Source organism: Thunnus albacares, chromosome 3, assembly GCF_914725855.1.
Source record: "Thunnus albacares chromosome 3, fThuAlb1.1, whole genome shotgun sequence".
NCBI lineage: Eukaryota > Metazoa > Chordata > Actinopteri > Scombriformes > Scombridae > Thunnus > Thunnus albacares.
The window spans coordinates 1,234,830-1,256,910 of record NC_058108.1 but is presented as its reverse complement, the minus strand read 5'-3'; the positions used below and the strand labels follow the sequence as shown (position 1 = coordinate 1,256,910).

At 41.4% G+C, this 22,081-nt stretch overlaps 1 protein-coding gene across 5 annotated transcripts; it reads right to left on the bottom strand.

The window, feature by feature from the left end:
• Positions 1-845: 845 nt before the first annotated feature.
• LOC122978719 (transcription activator BRG1) lies at positions 846-21,865 on the bottom strand. 5 transcript variants are annotated; one of them, XM_044345645.1, is made up of 34 exons: positions 21,767-21,865; positions 20,926-21,179; positions 19,699-19,831; positions 18,013-18,606; positions 17,714-17,812; positions 15,576-15,834; positions 15,305-15,431; positions 14,985-15,158; positions 14,712-14,885; positions 14,415-14,588; positions 14,205-14,252; positions 13,124-13,254; positions 11,603-11,672; positions 11,392-11,501; positions 11,007-11,154; positions 10,511-10,674; positions 10,330-10,396; positions 10,145-10,255; positions 9,291-9,533; positions 9,077-9,190; positions 8,714-8,821; positions 7,844-7,930; positions 7,703-7,749; positions 7,453-7,619; positions 7,185-7,348; positions 6,555-6,815; positions 6,393-6,470; positions 6,040-6,258; positions 5,668-5,930; positions 4,592-4,700; positions 4,375-4,476; positions 3,935-4,070; positions 3,168-3,307; positions 846-2,298 (listed from the first exon to the last, which is right to left on the bottom strand). In XM_044345645.1, exons 2-34 carry the CDS (start codon positions 21,139-21,141, stop codon positions 2,263-2,265), a joined length of 5,073 nt encoding a protein of 1,690 aa, XP_044201580.1. In that variant the 5' UTR covers positions 21,142-21,179; positions 21,767-21,865; the 3' UTR covers positions 846-2,262. The 5 variants fall into 5 exon arrangements, with proteins under 5 accessions (XP_044201580.1, XP_044201582.1, XP_044201583.1 ...); XM_044345647.1 differs by having other exon boundaries at positions 6,573-6,815; XM_044345648.1 differs by having other exon boundaries at positions 6,588-6,815; positions 11,615-11,672.
• Between the last annotated feature and the right edge of the window lie 216 nt (positions 21,866-22,081).

Sequence of the window (22,081 nt, the reverse complement as noted above, 5' to 3'; positions counted from 1 at the left end):
AGACCGTTTAGAGAATGTCTTGTATCTGGAGAGGCAGCAATGTGATGATTTACCTCAGACTTCCTCCCTGTGGTTAAACCACACCATTACATCACAGGACTCAACAAAACTTCTGACTATTGTCAGATTTATTTGGGCCCAAAATGTAAAGCTTTGTTCCATAAAAGGCCAAAAAGATTAAGACTAAATCTAGAGTAAAGTGTACGTCACTGAGCTGCAGCTGCAGCTTTTAGTGGATGGAAGATTTAAAATGACAACATATCGTTTCTCATCACTGACAACTAAAGCCTCGAAAAATGCACCGAAAACTCTTTGACCCCGACGGTTTCCTCCAGCAGGAAGATAAGTAGAGCTGCTAACCATCTAACTGTTGCTTTCATTATTTATTAATCTGACAATTATATTCTTTATTAATCATTTTGTTTATAAAAAGCCAGAAATTGTGAAAAATGCTCATTTTCGTTTCTGAAAGCCCACGCTGACGTCTTCAACTGTCCAAAATCCAAAGATATTCAGTTTACTATCATGTTTGACACATAAAGCTTTCTGTAAAAGAAATACTAAAACAAAATTTTCATTATTAGTTAATCTGCCAATTTTCTCAATTAATCGTTTTGTCAATAAAACGTCCATCACGTTTATCCAGAGCCCGAGACGACGTCTTCAACTCGCTATGAAACTCAGTTTACTTTCATTTAAAACAAAGAAAAGAAGCAAAACTTTACATTTGGGAAGTTAAAACCAGCAAATTCAGCAATTTTACTTCTAAAAAAAAAGTGACTCAAACTGTTATAAAAATAGTTTCCAATGAATTGTTTCAGCTGTACATCAAACAAACAACAAGATCCAGTTTTACTGTCATTTATTGTTACGTTTTGACTTCCAGCGCAATGACAAAACACAACACAGACACATCCCAATAACTTAGTGGAGAGAAAACGTTGATGCTTTGGTTGTATGTTCTTCACTCTAGTTACCTACCGTAATGATAGAAGTACAGTACTGCACTTGCGAGCTGTACACACGTGCATTGACATTATAGTCTAAAAATACTCTATACAGTATATCCAACACCATAGAGCCATGAGGCGTTCAAAAGCAGAGGAGAGCCGCTGTCCCTCTGGTCCTTTGTCTTGAAATCAAAAAAACATAAAAAGTGCCAAAAAGTACATCAAACAATTTTGAAATCCTAAAATTACCACACAACATCGGAAGGACGAGCAATTAAAGTTACAGTACTCATTGAAAAATCATAACCTCATTATTCTTAAAGTCTACAATCAACAGTTATAAGTGCTTATACTGGAAGTGAGACAGGTAAGCAGCAGCATAGTGGAGTAGTTGGTTTTATACTGTAACATATACACTGAATTAAAGAGTGACCTGGACTTCAGCTCCATTAATCCTCAGTCTAATTACTGTGGTGAGTTGCTAAAGAGCTTCTGAGAAGTCTGGAAACACCCACAGCAACGGGCTGGATATCCTACTCACACAGATATGTGATGTACACACACACCTCGGTAACCACAGCGGCCGACTGTTACGGCGCCTTGTTGCGACACATCGCGCACTGAAGCGGAGGAGAAATATCAGGTCTGTTCATGTCCAGAGGGCTGAAAACAGTCTCTGTTTGTTTACTTTACTGGTTCCTGCCAGTTCTAATGCTTTACTTTAACCTGTTTTCCTCTTTCTCTCTGTAATTAGATTCAAATTAGACTTGGTCTCAGGGAATTTACAGTATCTGGGTTCAAATATACAGAAATGACAAACTAAATGTAACTTCACTGTGTTAAGTTTGTTGTGTTTCAACACATTTTTAAAATAGTCAGTGAGGACTCTCTGCCATGATAGATGATGTGTTTCTATTGATATTATTCTTAGTTATCATAATATTAACCATTTACTGTCTCAACCTTTCCTCCCAGATTCCTTTAGGTGTTGCTCCTCATACATGTAAACAGATTAGACTGTTTAAAGGTTCGTTAAATTAATAACTGATAAAACACTCATTTGATTCCTTCGTCTTCAGACTTTTTCTGGGCCACAGCAGAAAACAAAACAAATAAATAAAACAATCTTGTATTGATTCTATGTAAATGTCCGTATGACTGAACAAATAATAAAATGTGTGTAGCTACAGTATAATCGACGATATTGCCAACTCCCTTCTGTTTCTGTCTGACTGGACTGAGGGTTGATGGAGTTGTTTACTGTGTGTTTGTGGTGCTTTATGCTCCGCATCCTCTCATGTTACAGTAAAGTTCAGGAGTCTTCATCAGTGGCACTGGGGGAGCGCTCCTGGAAAAAAACATGTCAACAATTAGTTTTTATTCTGCAGCTTCACCTGAGTATGATTCTAACAGACCTGATGAGACTGATAAACTCACTAATCAATCATGGTTTACATGTGCCAGATTACTTTCAGAAAAGTGCTGCAGTTAATAAGAAAATGATGAAAAAGTTTTAATAAATACCAAACTGCTTTAAAAATTCCAAAATCCACATCAAAAACCAACGACTTGTTCTTCTTGACGTCACTTTTCACCAAGTTTAAATAAAGTCTATTAACAGGTTTCAGAGATATCCTGCTGACTAAGAAAAAAGTCACAACAAACAAACAAGCGGAATAGAAAACAACCTGCTCGGCAGAAATAATAAAGGACAAAGAGAAAATAGATCAGAACACGTTAAACATGTTGAATCTGCTCAAATCAAACAGGTAGAAACAAAAACTAAGCCGAGAAAGATGATGATCACACATCCATCATTCATCCTCTTATTTAATTCATTTAATTCATTTAAAATAAAATGACCTTATTATACAAATGTTTATCTTACTCCTTAAATAAACACATTTATTTCATAACTTGTGTCTTAAACCTGTTCTTTCAACAAAAAGTCTGTCTGTGACTTCTCAGTTGTATCCAAACAGCTTGTAGACAGACAGGTAGACCTGTAGACACCTGCTCTTTATAGTTGTATTAACTCTGAACTGGACTGATGAAAATCTGTTTCCAACAAAGTGATCATATCCAAAATCTGTTCATTAAAGTAGAGTTTACGTGAGCCAGGTTGTAAAAAACAACAGAATTTTCCTTTAAACTCTTTCTTGTAAGGATGGATCGACGTGCACACACACACAAACACACACACACACAGTGGGTTACCTCTTCCTGTTCTTCCTCAGAGTCATCATCACTAACTACCGGTTTGGCTCTGGTGCGTCCCGTTCGTCTGCTGCGTCCCTTCCCTCGATCTCCAGCTTTCTCCTTCCTGCCCAGACGGATCTTTACTTTGACAGAACGAGCTGGAGACAAAAACACACGCAGCATAGTTACAGAATAAATAAAACTACGACTCGTCTGAACCTTTCAGTAACTGGAGTTAAGAACAGGCAGCGAGGCGGCGAGACGCTGATATCCCTGGCGGGTTGGGGGGGAGGCGGGGCTGACCATCTCTGATTGGTCAATCACAGACACCGCGGCCGCTTCAACTGGTGTACCTCTCATTCATAAAACAAGGAAGTACTCTAGTATGGATATTAGGACATTTCTAACATCTGTTAACGTTAAAAGTAAAGTTCTGGTTCGTTGTCGGCTTCCTGAGCAGCAGTGAAGAGAAGAAAACGAGTGAATGAGTAAAATAAAACTTTATTTTCTGATTCTTTCATGCTTTACGCTCTAAAGCAGAAAGAGATGATTTACTGAGTAGAGAGACGCTCCTGATCTACCTGGTTCCTCGGATGCAGTGGAAACACAAACAGGAATGCACAACAGGGAATTTTACTTCCTGGTTCTGTTCTTTTGTTCCAAAGTAGCTGGAACTTCTGGTCGAAACACGGCCACCGCAGAAATAAATGTCAAATGCAGCTGTCTCTTCTTTGTCTCTGCTGCTGTTTCCACTTCTGCTGCTCTCTTCATACAGAAATACTTACATTCCGACTCCGATCCTTCCTCCTGCTCCTCCTCCTCTTCCTCACTCTCCTCCCCCTCGCTTTCTTCCTCCTTCTCGATCTTCTGCCTCAAACTGGTGAACACCGACTGAAGCACGATGGAGTCTTCATATATCTGCTCACATAACGTTGAGAGAAAACAGCCGGATGTCATTATGGTCATCATGTAGATTAAAGAACGAACCTCTACGATTAATAAAGAGAAAAACTGGAAGATGTTTTCTTCCATGAATGACACAACTAACTGCTGGGCAACAAAATGATTCATTTTTCCAGGTTTCATCCAAACTGAACTGATGACATGGTAGTTATGGCTGTTTAAAGTATTGAATATACCCCAGAGTGAGATATGTAGACACTATCCTAATTGAACAGCTGTTTTTCTGTGTTAACGAGTGATGATTGTGCACAGCGGCTCTCACCAGTGATCCCTCCAGGTTAAAGGTTTGAGCATTTTGGAAGAGCAGCATGACGTCTCTCTCCAGGTCACCCAGACTTCGGTAGCGGTGACTTCTGATCCTCTCCTAGAGACGGAGAGACGTGAGTTTGTACATCATGTTATATATATATTATATATATATAAGAGTAGAGTTTTATGTGTTGTTTACTTACTGCTGCCACAGTGACTGATTTACTCACCTTGATCTTCCTGAAGTCTACAGGCTTGCGGATCAGTTCGTAGTACTCTGGAAGCTCTTTTCGAGACGGCAGCTGGATGAACACCTCGCTCAGCTGACGCCCACTGGCGCTGCAGGAGATGACATCATCAGGGTGAGAAACACATTTTCCAACATCTGAAAGATCCCAATAAAAATCTGAATTCACCGTATCAGATTTACTTTGGTTAGTTTTTTTCCATTTAAACTCTATAGAAGAGAGATACGTGATTCTCATCTATGAATAAAAATGAGCTCTACTGTTTATCTGTTTCTATTTAAATTGTAGATTTTTTTTTTTTACATTTTTGTAAAGAAGCACAACCCAACGTCTAGTCTCACGCTACCAGTCTGCCTCCCGACAGTCTCAGGATTTCTAAATGCAGTTTAGTTGCTCGAACGGCAACAAGAACAAACCTACGTCTCGTCACGGACACGCCTCACCAGAGATGATGCTCTCCCCTCGTTCTCCTCTGTAGTGAACCACATGTCACCGTCACAATATGAAGCGCCGCCCTGAACACTTTGAATTCTGCAATGAAGGTTTATTTTAAACTCTGATTGTTTCCTCACAGCAACAAAAGCTGGAAGATCGTCCTCAGTCTGTAGTTGAGTGAAGACTCGTGACTCTACCCAACGTGTGCTTCATATTTCACTCACCAGTGTGTAATGGGGTGTAATAAGGCCGTTTGTGTGATATCTAATGGAAAAGTTTAGTCTTTATTGTTTGTGATTGTTTTTGAAAGTCTGAGGTTTTGCTGACAGCAGTATTAGTGATTGGTTTGTGTTTACACAAGTGAACTTAATGGTGCAGAAACATCTAGTGAAGAAGTCATTTACTGATGTAAAATATTGTAAAAATAGTAATACTGATTAGTAATACTGAGTCACCATCTTCTGTTGAGTCTCACTCATGTGTTCATTTACATGACACTCACTCTGTGGTGTCAGAAAGAAATCCTACTCTACCTGTAATATGTGTTACTACACACCCACCAACAGGCTGTTACATGATGTGATGATGAAGAACCTCCAGTAACTATGTGTCGTTACTGCTACCTGTCTTTGTACTTGATGACAGCGTCCACGATTTTCTTCATCTTCTTGGTGAGGACGGGCGGATTGGGGGAAAGTTTCTCAGCAGGCGGTCGTCCTCTCTTTCTCTGCCTCTTTCCATCTTCATCTTTGTCTCCTCGTCCTCGTCCCCCCGAGGAAGACGAGGGGCCCGGGAGGTCCAGGTCGCGATCCCTCTTCCTCTTACGGGTCGTCTTTTTGTGACGCACCTCTTCCTCCATCTCCTCCAGTGTTCCCTCCTCTATTGCCTGCTCAAGAGAGAAACGAAGAGACTCACAAGGACGGTCGACTTCCCCCCCGACCCGTAAAACCAACTCCTCTCTCCTTTCTGCCCTTTTTCCCCGTGAAGCTAATAACCTTGAGCCACTGCTTCTCAGTCAGAGAATCGCTGTAGTCCACCTCCTTTCGCTGTCGAGAACCTCGTCCAAACATTTTCTCCTCCTCCTCCTCGCAGGTCAGCCGCTCGACCTCCGCGTCATCCTTCATAATCCAAGTGGGCAGTTCGTCCTCCTCCATCAGACGAGGTTTACGCCTCGGGTTACGGGCCTCCTCACGCCGCCGGTCCAGGTCCATACGCTGGGAGAAGGAGAGGAGGAAAACATATGAGAGATACAAAGATGTAAGGATTTTGAGTTAGGGCTGAAAATGAAGACTTGAATGGATTGTACATGTGTTTGTATGAAATGTAACTTATCTTTGGAGACACTGACCATAAACTGGTCAAACTCCTCCTCGCTCCTGGCAATCATCTGGTTGACCGTCTCGTCGTCTGGGACCTCATCCTCCTCCTGAATACAGCAGACACACATTGGCGAGCAGAGTATAAGAAAGCACACTCTTTAAAATTGTGTGTCGCTGGTGCACGCACACACATTCATGCGTAGACATACGTCTTGGCCCCAGACCTCGTCTTGCTCCTCGTGCTCCAAGATGGCCTGCAAGAAGGCCCTGCGCTCGTGGCTGGATGACTTCTGGTCGAACATGCCAGCCTGGATGACCTTTTGGTCCACGTTCAGTTTGTATTTAGCAGCGGCCAGGATTTTCTCCTCAACACTGTTGACCGTGCAGAGGCGCAATACACGCACCTCATTCTGCTGGCCAATACGGTGGGCTCTGTCCTGCGCTTGCAGGTCCTGGAGAGGAGTTTGGGAAGGCGAAAGAGAATTAATATCTATAGTATTGCTTTGAATATTACCCTGGGAACATTTTGTGGCTCTAATGGGTCTCACAGTGTTTATACATGTAGACCTGAAGAAGGGGCAGGTAGCAACATTCTTCTGTTACTCTCAAACAACTGGTTATGAAGTCCTGCTCTGTCCTCAACTCTGAGGCCTGTGGATGTGCACTCTTTGCGGTGAACTGTAGGTCTATTGTGTACAGTAAGTGTAACTGACAGCTTATATTATGACTAAAAGGTTTACTCTCTAAACTCTTTATGTATCAAATCAATGTGATCTTCTCAAATGCTGTCTTTTTTTCACTTCAATAAATGTGCGTCACACCTGGTGTGGGTTCCAGTCAGAGTCAAAGATAACTACGGTGTCTGCTGACTGCAGGTTGAGGCCCAGACCTCCGGCTCTAGTGCTCAGGAGGAAGATAAAGTACTCTGACTCTGGGTCATTGAACGTCTTCAGTAACATTCCTCTGTCTTCAGCCTTTGTGGTGCCTGACAGGAAAGAGAGAGAGAGAGAAGAGATGAAAGCAGGTAAAAGAAAGAAATAAAAGTACCAAAAAAAAAAAAAAGACAGATACACAAGCAAACAGTTTTACCATCCAGACGCAGATACTTAAAGTTGCGGTAAGCGAAGTAGTCTTCCATGATGGTCATGAGTGAGGTCATCTGACAGAAGAGCAGCACTTTATGGTTTGTGGCTCTCAGCTTGGGAAGGATTCGATCCAACACCTCAAACTTTCCTGATGCCCGATACAGATCAGGACTGACAGAGAGGCGGGAAGAAAACGTTACGTAATGTTTAAGTGCGGTTGTTCGTATTTATTCTAAAGAAGAATGAACACTCACCCCTGGACTATTCCACCCGAGAATCCTAAATGTTCAGAGAAGGATTCCTGCAAAAATGGTCTACATAATTATAAAAGACTATCAAAGATACTGTCATCCGTCAAACCTGATCTTGGAGACCAGATCTATCCTCAGTGGTACCTCTATCTGCTGGAACATGTAAGGGTGGTTACAGATCTTCCTCAGCTGCATGATGGTGTTCATCAGCGTCTTTGTGCCTCCTTTACCCTGATAAACACAGCGAGACAAGATGTGCAGAGTGTAATCACTTCATTTTTTATTCATAGAGACTCTCTCTAATAGTAGATATTAATAAAAAGCTATTTTGAGATCAAAGGACTGAAACATAAGATTAAAAATGAAACTTCAGAGAAAAAAAAACATTGAATTTCAGATTCTGTTACAATTTTATATGTAAAAAAATGTTTGCTGAGTTCAGTTTTAATACTAAACATCCATTTAGAATGAATTTGGTTATGGTTTATGTTTTGGTTATTAATATATTTGAGATGGATATGGGCAGAGTTAATATGAGCATCTGTTCACCTGCATGGTGGCAGGTAGGACAGAGAGAGAGGCTGTTTTTACTTCTGATCACTCACACTGTGATTATTTTGAGTATATTCTGTGCAAGCTATAATAAGTTGATCTTTTTCATTAATAAAAGTTATTAAACATATTTTTGATATCAGCAAATCTGTTTAGTAGCGTCAATCAATCAGCAAACGAGGCCTTACTGCAACCTGTCAGTGACTTTTTACTTTGTTTCCTGCACATAAAGGTGATGTCAGATATATGAATATAACACAAAGACCAAACTTCCTCACTGGTTCTAAACATGTCACCTGTTATAAATCTTGAAGTGCCACATCTCATCCTATCATTAAAAAAATATCATGCAGCCTTACAAACAAACATACAAACATACATACACTTCCAATCATCCTAAATAAAAAATATCTCTGATGTCCAAACCTAAAACCTTCAGTGTCAAAGAGTTTATGCTCTCACCTTCTTGTCTTTCTCTGATCCATCAGTCAGCAGGACCCCCTTGGCCTGCATGTGTCTGTACAGAACCCTCTGAAGAGACGACATGTCACACTTGATCACATATTCCACCTGAAGGAGAGGAGAGACATGTTGTATTAGTGAGTATAAAAGCACACAGACATCAGCTGAGTGAAGGCTAGAAATGGACTCTACATATTGCCCGTCACATTTACCAGCTCAAATATTACAATACAAAAATACTAAAGAACCAGAAGTGCTTTAACATGAGTACTGTTTCTCATCCATCAGGACTAATCTGTGTTTGTGTTTGCACATGTGTTTCCTTGTTTATCTGATGTGTGTGCTGAAAGAGGTGAGCCCTGCCTTCTCTGGAAGCTGTGCCTCCACTTCCTTCTTTAATCTGCGTAACAGGAAGGGGCGGAGCACTTTGTGAAGGCGACGGATAATCAAGATAGTTTCCTCTTCATTAAGGTCAACCTGGATGAAGAGAAAGAAATTCAAAGTTATTTGGCGAGAAAGACACCAGTCATGTAAAGAATAATCAGACAAGTGACCAGACAGTTGAAGTCCTCCACACCTTCTCCCCCGTCATGGCGAAAGGGGCGTTGAACCATTGCTCAAAGGTGCTGCAGCTCTTGAAGATGGTGGGCAGGAGGAAGTTGAGCAGCGCCCAGAGCTCAGGCAGTTTGTTCTGCAGCGGCGTTCCTGTCAGCAGGACCCGCCGTGGGGCCAGGTAGTGTGTGTTCAGGACCTGGGTCAGCTTACAGTGGTGGTTCTTCATGCGGTGGCCCTCGTCCACGATCATGTACTTCCAACGGATCTGGTGGAGTTGAGGAGGGTAGAAGAGGACAGGAGTGGACATTTAGATAAAGCTACGTCTATACTGCCTCATTGCTCATGGCCACCCAAACCAACCAAAAACAGAAAGTGCTCATGAGGAGGATCTCTTGTCCAGTCTGTCCTTATGACCCCCAGCTGGCTCGCTGCCAAGCCGAAGCCAAGACAACAATGGGGAGACTCTTGCCTGAACTACAACACCCACCTGAAAGCACAGTCAGGAAGCCTATCTGACTACATGAGTGCATAGCAGCATGATGGCAACCGAGGAGAGTGGGAGACGCAGTATACAGGCAGTGTCAGTGAGGGGCAGCACCTAGGAAAGAGCCCTGAGACGCAGCACAGGGGACAGTCAGATCGGCTGGGATGAAACACTTTTCGAGAGCTTTATGGGGTTGAGGGAGTGGGAGCCGAGAAACAAACACACACTGAAAACCTCAAGCAAAATGCTAATACCAATCAAATGATTGGTAAATAAAATATAAAAAGCCAAAAATTCTCATTTCCAGTTATGTGTACATGTGTAGAGTGACAGCATGTGTGTTTGGGAGTGTTTGTGTGTCCGTCTGCCTGCGTCTGTACATCAAATCTCACCTTGGCCAGTACTTGTTTGTCCTTGATGATGTATTCATACGTGGTGAGTAAAACGTTAAACTTTCCACTACGCAGTTGTGGAACAAAGGCTCTTCTGGCAGCAGGAGACCCCTGAAAGCAAAAAAAAAAAAAAGTTAGATATAAAGTTAAAAAGAAAATTGGGTGGTATAACAGCAAAAACTCACCTTGTAGGACACTTTCACGACTGTTGGTGCCCATTTATCGAACTCATACACCCAGTTAGAAAGAGTCCTGTCAGTAAGAGGCAGGTTATCTGTCAACAGTTAAGTTGGAATGATACAACTTTTTTCTTTACTTTTGGTGTTTTTGTGTAAATAACTGCCCAAATAAAGGAGTTCAGCTCACGAGAGGGGTACAATGATGAGGTAGGGTCCATTGAGCCGCTTGTGCTCCATGAGGTACGTGATGAGGGCGATAGTCTGAATGGTTTTTCCCAGACCCATCTCATCTGCCAGGATCCCATTCAGGTTGTTGTTGTAGAGGGAAACAAGCCACTCCAGACCTTTAATCTGGCAGACAACGGAAGGGAATTTCATGCAAGGAAGTATTTCTAACATGACTCTGTATTTACTGCAGCATGGCGTAAGAACACGGCGCCTTAAAAAAGAAATGTAAAACAGACAAATCCAGCTTGTGCATGGCAAAAACATGTAATTTCTGTTTATGGCGGCCGAAATCTTGTGAAAATAAAGTAGATGCTTGCACAAGAATCTGAACCGGGATCCAACAAGAGCAAGCAATAAAATCTAAACGACAACCAACCGTAACAGAGATGCAGTTGACTATGTCCTGTAAAATGTTTCTCATCAAATCACTTGTCTGTTTGCTTGTGCTTGTTTACCTGATACTGTTTGAGTTGTCCATTTATCAACAAACTGGACTGTTTCTCCACCTTCTCTGTGACAGCGTGAGCCACAGCATAATAAGACTGGAGCCCTCGGGCAAACGCTGCACCGCTATACTCGTCATCCACATCCTGTTTAGCATTCCTGCAGCGGAAACATATAACTGATTTTATTCAGTCATTGCATAAATACCATTTGGTTGAAATCTTAGCTCAAATATATTACAGCATTTTTAGTTCTGATGGCCCTGGTTGCAACTGCATGACAGGACCGTTCACATATGTTAAAATGAATTAATTGGGTACTGATCAATTACGTTAATATATCAAAAATATATCAAAGTATATTCAGTTGTAGGACTTATTATACATTTGTACTCACTCAATGATGTGTCGGACATCCACCTCTGACACATCTTCACTGTCAGGGTCTGTAATCTTCTTCTTTTCCTCTACTGGAGTTGCTGAAGGCTGAGGCTCCTCTTCTTCCTCCTGCCACACAGCAGGTTTAACAGCTTGTCAGTTAAAAAAAAGACGTTGCTTCTTCTCCCATTGGAATAGTGAATATGAAACTGGTTTCAAGCATGTCTTACAAAACAACGCACCTCCTCCTCTTCTTCCTCTTCGCTGTCTTCACTGTCTGAGCGGGGAGCCACCTCGTAACTGGAAATACATACATGTACACTCAAATCTCCTCAGAAATAACTTGCATCTTAATATTATGTGTACAAGTCAACCTCATGCACGTATTCCTCATTCTTATTTCAGTCAAACACACAGAGCCAATAAAATGAATTTAAACACTTAATGAGACGAGACTAAAAGCCTGTAGCCTTGCTAGTTTCCTTATGAAGCTGTAGTATTCATAACATACAAATGAAGCTTTTGAATGGCTGAAAAATGGAGGGAAATTTTTGCTATTCTTAGATCCACTAGTAGTGGAAAATATAAGTTTGGTAAAAATTGTGTTTTCACCTCAATTTTTTAACATACATGCTACAGCTACACGCTAACATTAGCATGTACAATGTAGAATATTGGCATTTTATCATCTTAATGTTAGCTGAACATGCTAATGTTTAGCAATGTAATGTTTTATGTTTTAATCAACGTTCATTGATTAGGATGGGAGTATTGAGATTTCCATGTTTTTATGGATGAATGAATTTAGCGTGTATACTGGTAGCATAATGTCCAAACATGTAGTCGGTTCATTTTAACTCCGTTAGCATGTAAGCCTGATAACATGAGAATGTTAGCATGCGAGTTTCCTTATGTACTTCAGGTGTACTTCGTTAGCCTACTTAGTCTCAGCTGAGCTTTGAAGTGAATGCCAATAATGTGTGTTAACATGCACACAATAAGCAACTAACATACACATTAACAGCTACTGGACATTAGTTACACACTGACATTTAGCATAAATGTAGAATATTGGCATTTTATCATCTTAATGTTAGCTGAACATGCTAATGTTTAGCAATGTAATGTTTTGTAATCTTTTAATCAGCGTTGGCTGATTAGGATAGGGACACTGTAATTTCTGTGTTTTTATCGATGAATAAATTGAACCTTTGTTCAGGTATACTTTCTTAGCTGTGCTTTGAAGTGAAAGCATAATAACATGTAACTTAGCTACATGTTAGCCAACATGCATGTTAACATCTACTGGACATTACACGCTGACATTTAGCATGTAAGCTAATATATGCAGATTATTGGCATTATGCTGTATTAACGTTAGCAAGTTCACATGCTGTTTAGGATGTTTACAATTAACATGATAATATTCAAACATTAGCATGTATGTAACATTCATCTCAACATGAAGTTCTTTTGTACGGTCATGAACCAAAGTATTGGATAAACTTGGTGGCACTAGATGAAAGTCAGATCAGATAGTTAGGATTCATCTTCCAGGGACCATGAATGTCTGAACCAAACTTCATGGAAAACCATCCGATATTAGGTCAAGATGAAGAATTTCAAATTTTCAGCCTGGAATTTGGACCAACAGGCCGACACTGACACGCCAACAGCATGTCTTGAAACACAGTTGCCTCTTTTCAACACACATGCACAGACATTCACTCTTCCTCTCCAGCCAGTCTCACCCAGGGTTCATCTCCAGCCAGGTCTCCAGCTGTCCAGCTTTAGGAGCGTCCACCCCTGTCAGGATGTTTCCACTGTCCACATGGATGACCTTCACAGGCAGGTCACTCATCTGACTTGTCTCATCCAAAGGCTGCGGGGGGGAGTCCCTAGTTAGCTTTCGGATTGAGCTAGTTTGATTAGACTGGATTTAAATGATGGCTAATGGAAATGGGAGAAAGCTTCAGATAGTTAGCAACCAAAATCATTCATTTCCAAATCTGGCTGATTGCAGAGGTTAATTTTTTACATCAGTGGTGATAATGCTGCTGCTGACTGACCAATTTAACAAACAAATAGCATCAAGCAGGTGTGCAATTATTCATTTTTACACCACTAAAAATTGTAATTTTCTCATCAGGGTTTTGTCTGACTGTTAATCATACTGTCACTTGTGCTTTACTTAATTGTTTTCATACACACTCATGGTTGCCTTGGGCTGTAGCCAGTGGCTTTTAAGTCTGGTCAACTGTTGCAGATTGTCAATGTTTTGAGATATGTACTGTATATCTCTATATCTTGAGTTGTCAGCAGAGAGCAGATCAATCTAACAAATAGAAGATATACAGTGTCTGTAGAACAACAACTACCCACTCCAAGCTGGTAATGGCCACAAAAAGAAAAAGGTAAATATGAAAACATATAAATAAGTAATAAACACACAATAAATAAATAAGTAAATAAATAACTTGGATATGTATATATGTTAGATGCTGATTTTTGTTATTGTTGCTTTATGCCTGATGATGATCTGATTAAACAAAATGTACAAAGTGTGCAATTTCTACTTTTTGCCACGACAACACAAGAAAGCAAAAACCCACTTCATGAAGCTTTGTGTGAAATTTGATCTACATGATGTTTGAAATGAGGTCTCCATAGAGACCACAGACAGCAACAAAACAAAGAGTCAGGTTTGAATTGTGGACCCACCAGTGACCATAAACAGCTGCTCCATCCACCTCTTCCTTATTGGAATAGATATACATGAATCTTTAATGTTTCTAAAGTTCAACAATCACTACAGCTGCAGCATCTGCTCACCTCTCCGTCAGGCCCCAAGGCAGGAGTCTGTCCCTCAGCGCTCTCCAACTGCAAGACAGGAGGAGATCGACCAATCACAACTGAACTCACACAGTCATCGATGCACCAAAGCAGCATAGCAACATATGATCAGAAACAAAGTTCACTTATACTGTAGCTTAGTGCATAAGTCAGACTTTCAAGTATTGCTAGTGCTGCTGTTTTACACACCTTCTTCTTTTTTTTCTTCTTCTTCTTCTTCTCCTTGAGCGCCTGCGCAGCTTTGTGAGCTCTGACCAGCTCGGTGAGGTTGGCGACGTACTCATCAGTTTGCTGCAGGAGGTAGGCCAGACGCTTGTCCTTCTTCTGGTCAATCAGCTTACGGTAGCCCTCCTCATCCTCCGCCTAGGGAAGACAGACACATATACACTGTGTGTGTGTGTGTAGGGAGGTGTGTATATTTGTGAGTGTGTAATATGCATGCTTGTGTAACTGTGTCTGTGTGGAAGCATTGTGGTTTCTTCTCACCATAAGCCTCCTCATTCTCTCTTTCTCAATACGCTCATTCTCCTTCTTCTGCTCCCGTTCGGTGTTGGCATGGTAGGTTGCCACAGCTTTGGTCAATTTCTGAATTTTGCCTGTGATGGACCGGTGGTACTCTTTGAAGTCTTTGGCATGCTGAAGGATGCTGTTAAGATACTCCTAAAATTTGAGTGGGAGGACAGAGAAAAGAGGAGTCAATCAAAAGTAATTTTTATTCACATGATCATAAGGAACTTCACGGCTACATTTATCCTCTACCTGATGTTTCTGCCTGCGTTTGCGCTCTTGCTCAATCTTCTGCTGTTTCTCCAGCTTCTCTGTGATGCGGGCTTCTCGCAGACTCTGGCGCTTGCTTCGCTTGTAGGCCTTGGCATCAAGGGCGGTCTCTAGAGCCGTGTCACGACGCATACACACCACCACCTCCTGACGCAGCTGTGGATAGTGGCGCACACACAGACAATAATGTCAACATGGACTCATCATTAACACACAACCACCATAAAAAAACACACACATACACAAGTTGTTGTGGTCTTTCATTCACAGTAACTAGCAAAGATTTAATGTGTAGCACACACCTGTCTCTGAAAGTTAAGTAGTCGGAGAGCTTTGAGCTCGATAGTAGCTTTGGTACGTAAATCACCAGCCAGAGAGCCCGGCAGGTTCTCCAGTTCAGCAATACGATGGGTGATACGAGCCTGTAACCTGCAAGAGCAGACAGTAATGAGTTACAGCTATTTCTTATACACTGTTCATACTTTTAGATATCAAATAACTTCAAATAACTTCAATCTACTCATCAAGTCAGAAAAACTACATGAGATGAAGGAAGCTGTGCCGCTGGTGTACCTGTATTCCCTCTCCTGCAGTATCTCCACTGGGTCGAGGCCGCAGGGTTTCTGAATCGGGGTAATGCGGTTCTGCTTGGCATGGTAAGGCATCATGGGAGTAGGCTGCGCCGGCTGGCCGGGGGACTGGGTCTGTGGAGGCATTACTGGGGAGGCGGCGGGGGGAACCGAGGGGGGAGCAGGAGACGGTCGGCCAGTGGGCTGAGGGGGGATCAGCTTTTGGGGAGCGTTGGAGGGGGCTGCTGCATTCACCATGGGACCTGGAGGGAAGATGAGAGGCTCGATCCCATCACGATGGCGTTACAGTTAAGGTTTAAACTGATATGTGTTGATGTGGCTGACGTATTACTGACTCAATGTGTTTGAGGTTATAATGATTATTTTCATTATCGATTATTTGTTTTGTCTTTAAAGTGTTATAATTTCAAATAGCAAGAGGTCACATAATCAAATTGCTTCTTTTATTCAACCTACAGTTCAAAACTCAAAGTTATCCAATTTATTATCATATATGACAAAGAAAAGTATAAAATCTTCACATTTAAAAAGCTGCATCAAGTGAATATTTGGCATTTTTGCTTGAAAAATAACTCAAAGCTATTGATTAATAATCAAAATAGTTGGTAATTAATTTTGTTTATTGAAAAATCGATTAATTAATCGTTGCAGATCTAAATGTGTTTCTCCTGGATTTTCTTCTCTTGATAAAGTCGTGAAGAAACCAAAGAACTGTTGATCACTTGTAATCACTTTATTAATGTTAATAAAGTCAGTGTGTGAGGTTCTTTGGTTTCATCCTGTGCACCTGTCAGTAAGAATTTCTGGTGTGAAGACTTTTGTCATAACTGATATCTGTTCTTGATGGGATTAAAAAATCCTCTTAACATTCAGACAACAGAAAACTAAAACACTGAACCCTGAAATCTTCTGCTGTATGAAACAGTTTTCTTGGAGCAGATATCTGGACAAATACTGGACAGCAGAATAAATATATATATATAAATAAACAGTCTGCAGGCTTCAGTACGGAAGCCAAGAACAGCCATGCTTGCAGTTATTTTTTTAATGCAGTTATCTCGAGATCATGAGTTGATTATTTCTATCGACGAGATAATCAACTCGTTATCACAAGAAAACCAAAGGTCGTTTCCTATTATTACTTATAATGTTTATAAGAGATCAGGAGTGGCGTGCCGACAGTAGTGATGAATGAAACAAAGCTTTCTGAAGCAGTGAATCATGTGAAGCAACTGTGTTGGAAATAGTTCACTATTTTTAAGCACTGATACAGTCAAAATGGCAACATCTACTGGGCAACTTTGACATTGCTTTTCTATGTAAGGATTCAGGACAAGATGTCATGAAATTGGAAAAATATATGTAAACTCCCCGCTGTCGTCTGTTTGATGTTTTCTGTCATATTTTATTCAATAAAGTTTATTTACCAAAAACTGTCTCAGTGCGTAGATGTAAAAATACACAGTATATGTTAATAAGGCTTATAGTAAACCCTTCCTACTACTACTTTTTAATCTCTTTGATGAATAAGGATGAATCCTCCCTGACGGTCATGACAGGATCAAATGCACCAGACACTCCATAATTATCCCATAATCACGAGAAAACAGAAGTCATTATCTGATTAACTTGAGAATTTGGCCTTTTGTTTTCTCGAGATGAGATAAATTAACCCCTTATGACAAGAAAACAAACTTTTTAAAAAGTTGTTATCTCGAGATCACAAGTTAATTATCTTGTGATAATCCCCAACATTAACAACGCGGCCGCTCTCGGCTTCCGTACTTCAGATTATCTTTATCATTACAGTATTTTGGCCCAGCGTCTAATAGGAAAACACTAAAGCCAAAAACTCAAACTGTAATCAAGAAAATCAAGAATTATGACTGTAATTAAAAGCTTAAATTGGCCTCATATATCAGCAAACAAACATAATATTCTGATCCTATTAACTGAATAAGTGTATTAACCGAATCAGGGATTTTAAGTGCAATTTATATCGACATACCAGATTTCACTCTTCTTCTAACATCCTCGGCAGGCATCAACAAAGACACTTCAACTAATTCAATAGCAAGAGAGGCTGACGTGTCCATGAGGTCTGAGAGCAGCAGCAAATACCTTCAGGCCAGGACTTGGGGGGTCCGTTAGGGTTTTGTCCTTGCATCCCAGCTGGGGTCCCTGACGGGCCTGGCGGAGGCATATTGGGTCCCATCATTCCTAGAGAAACAAAACAGTACCGATGCTCTAAAGTACAATCACACATTTATAACATTGTTCTTTATAATCTAAGACGACGACTGCAGCTACAAGCAAAGATTCATTGTTACACACAAATATAAATTTGACCCCTAATAATTACCCATCAGACCGTAGAAGAGGCTTGTTATCATACCAGACATTCCCCATACACTCCTCACCGTGAGCTCTGCTGTAGCCTGAGCCCATTGGTCCTGGTCCTGGTCCTGCTGGTCCACCTCCTGGCCCGCCTCCAACTCCAGGAGCCAGGCTTGGCATGGACTGCTGCTGCTGCATCCCAGGCATGGGCCTCTTCCCTTGGACAGCCATCTGGAGGTGGTCTGGCAGGGGCTGTCCCCGGGCCAGCATCTTATAGGCCATAATCTGAGCTCTGAGTTGGTGCAGCTGGTTCTGGTTGAAGGGAGTAGGGCCACCAGGGCCGCCAGGACCTCCGGGGCCGTTCGGGCCACCGGATTCAAGGCCAGATCCGAGGCCAGATCCAAGGCCGGAACCGAGGCCAGATCCAAGGCTGGAGACACTGGATCCAAGACTGGGTCCAGGGCTAGGGCCTGGGCCAGAGCTACCTGGAGGGCCGGGACGGTTGTTGGGACCCAGCGTGTGCTGGTCTCCACTGGGGCCATCTAAAGGCGTAGAGGCAGAGCCGGGGCCACCAGAGGAGGAGGAAGAAGAGGATGATGGCATAAGAGGACCGGAGGGGGGACCATTTGAAGGGACTGGGCTTGAGTGGTCAGAGCCGCCTAACGGAGAGTGGTACCCTGGAGGACGCAGACAGGTAGATGTGAGGAGGAGAACACAGCAGTGAGTGATGGTGTGGGCTGGTAGGAAGACCGACTGAATTATCATGAACCTCATCACAGCTTAACAGAAGATCCATCAGCCTGTTTATCCACAGCCCCTTACAGGAATCTGACGACTTCATCATCTTAAAATAAGAAAATGTGTCACTTCTCCATCTTAGTCTCTCATTTAATTAAACGGCTTCTCTAATCAAATCTAAGTCTGTGTGCAAAACAATACACAAGCCTAAAGATTACATTCCTTATTGATTAATGTATTTCATGAAAAACAAAACAAAAGCAGTATCAACAAGTACTGAAACATTAAAACTAAACTAAAAACATCAGAGCACTGGTTACTATTTCAATCCTCGTATAATGTTCCAATAATATTTTATATCTATATCTATATCTATCTTTAACTTATCTAGTAGGGCTCAGTGATTTCACAAATATTCCTAAAGTAACTTACGATGCTTCTCTGTTTTCATATTTTGTGACTTTGCTTTATTTTTAATTTATCATATCATATAGTAACATATGTTCTTTTGCAGCTACTTATCAGCGGTTTATCATATTTTTCTGATATGAGTATAATATTATAGGTAATGTCAGTCCAGAGGCTCCTAAGATAACAGGGAGGATATTTTCTGCCAGCTGTCTGTCACAGGTGTTGTTGTAACAATAAAAATTGTCTAATCATCACAGCCTGTTATTTTTTTTTTTTATCGCTGAGCGTGTCTGACAGTCTCGTTTGATTTCCTGCATCTCGTCCTTACAGCATGCTGAGAGCAGAGGTCGGGCTACATGTTGCCACCTGACTGCTAACACTGCATCTGTTTTTCAAAAGCTGCGGCACCATTTGATGTTCAGTGTTCGAGTCTAAAAGAGTTTGTGTTTACTGTCTCAAGTCTCATTGCTCATTTCGTATCTTGCGACAGCAGAGATCCTCTCTGTGAGCCGGCCAGGCCACATGACCACACCCCTACAGATGAGTCATCATCACACTCACAAGCACACACCTTATCCTACCTAGAGATTGCTTAAACTAAGTCTACGTGCCATGCCTACCTTGCGAGTGCTGGTCCAGAGGACTGGGTGGGGGGCCCATACCACTGTGTCCGCCCTGTCTCATAGACAGTGACTTCATCTGACTGAAGCGGCTCTCCTCACTCATGCTCTTCTCGTGCATGCCCTCCATCGGCTGTGGAGGAAAAAATCAAACAGTGTGAAGGTGAAACCATGTGGGAAAATTAGGTAGCTAATAGAGATAATACAGATCTGTTGGGTCGAGACAAAATAAAACAGTAATAATATTAAAAGTAAAGAGTTGTTACTGTAGATAAAGAAGATTCAATGAGGGCATGTCTGGGTTTCTAATATTTATAGAGCTGCAGCTAAATCAGTTAGAAAGTTCCTCTGCTTATTAGATTTAAAAAAATGAATGAAGAATATGAAAAGATTTAAAAATATATACAACAAATTGTTGTGTAAAAATGAGCACTATAGAAAAATACATATAAAATGTATAAATTAATTGGAACAATAAGAATAAGATTGCTGTTTAATATATGGATTAATATTTGTGTCACATATGTCTATCATGAAATTGTTGTGCAATAATAATAATAATAATAATAATAATAATAATAATAATAATAATAATAATTAACTTTATTCGTATCATATTTTTCTTAACAACATTACAAAGTGTTTGACTGAGAAAAAAAACAATGGAATAATAATAAAAAATAAAACGAGATCATCAAACACAGAAGGTTAAAAAGTTACAAACATTAGAGAATATAAAACTCCCAGAATGAAAAGATAACACAAGAAACATCACATTTATGTAAAAGTTTTCTCATAGAGTAATGTTTTAAGACAATATGTTATGTTATTGTATATTATAATATGTATCCTGTCTAATCTCAGTCAGCAGACCTTTTGTCACCAACCTGAGACCTGAGAATAATAAAGAGTACAAGACAGTAGTAATACTTTTAAGTAAACGAGTAAAATAATAAGATCATGAAAACTGCAGATTAAAATATATGAATGAGAAGTTATTTGAAGTTCTAATGTTTTACTGTGGTGTCTGCTCTGCAGTTTGTACCATTTCTATGTGGATGTGTTGTTTCAAAGCCTTTATCTGCATAAATAAGACAAGAATTGGTTGTTATGGCTTTAAAAATAATTGCTGACACTCTGCTTCCTAAAGGACTGAAATGATCAAACTCCAGAAGTCGTGGTGGTGTGTGAGTGTCAGCGGGACTGTTGGTGTTTGAATGTCCTTACTTTGTGCAGAGGGTGCAAGCTGTCCTGGCCGTATCCAGAGGGCCCTGGCTGGGAGTGTCCAGAGGAAGGGGGGCCCGGGCTGGGGCCCATCATACTATGAGAGGAGCCTGGGGAGGGACCAGGGCTGGGGCCCAGCATGGCCCCAGGGGAGGGACCCGGGCCAGGGGAAGGACCTGGGCGAGGGGTGCCTCCCATGGGGGGATCTGGCGTCGACATCGCCCAGGATCTCCTGCTCCTGGTTGAGCAGCAGGGACCTGAGAGAGGCGGAGGAGAGAAGGTGTGAAGGAGTGGCAGAGAGGAGGAAAATGATCTATGCAAAACTCAGAGGGATGGCAATGCAATATGCAAAAGTTAATCATCTCAATAAGCATTTAATTAGTGTTTTAATCAGACAAAATCCTTAAAAAAATGTCTTGACAGTGATGCTGTATGTCTGCCTTCAACTATGCTGCTCTAATAACTGAAGTGGGTGCACAATCTTTGCAGGATGAGTGAATTTTGTCCAACGCCTATCAGATGTAGTCTTCATTCTCCTGCTGCGCTGCACCAAATCACCCGTTGCGTGGATGTGCAATGACAGCTGCACGGTCCACCACCGGAACTGAACACGGGGAAATACAGTAAATTATGCACATGAGCCTATGCTGCTGGCAATTTCCCCTATCAGACCATGAAAGGGTGCTTCGTTAAATATAAAAAAGGGGAATGGCGGACTGTGCTTGTGCGACTGACCTACCCGCATCAACAGGACAGGAAGTCCCTGGTGAATTTCTGCGCTCTCGAGTTGATTTTTGGGGAGATAAAAGAAGACGCAGCAGTTGTCGCAATTAAGTCTACTCACCCTCTTTATAATCTGCCTTCAAGCGTTGATTTGTTTCACCGACGTGGCTCGAGCGCCCCCCTCCACCGCTGCTATGACCGAATGTCTAGTCACGGCTGTGCGCCAGCGCGCATGCGTGCGCAGCGACTCTATCCCATCCACACCAAGTGATGGAGAATAAATAAAGGCAGAACAGACACTTACAGGTGTACTGAGATGTTTGTGTTGACATTTATCTTAAGACAGTTTATGACACGAGTCTGCAAGTTTCAGCATTTTAAATTTAAGATTTTTCAAAACCGTTAAATGTTAAAATAATCTTTTACTTCTCTTGTT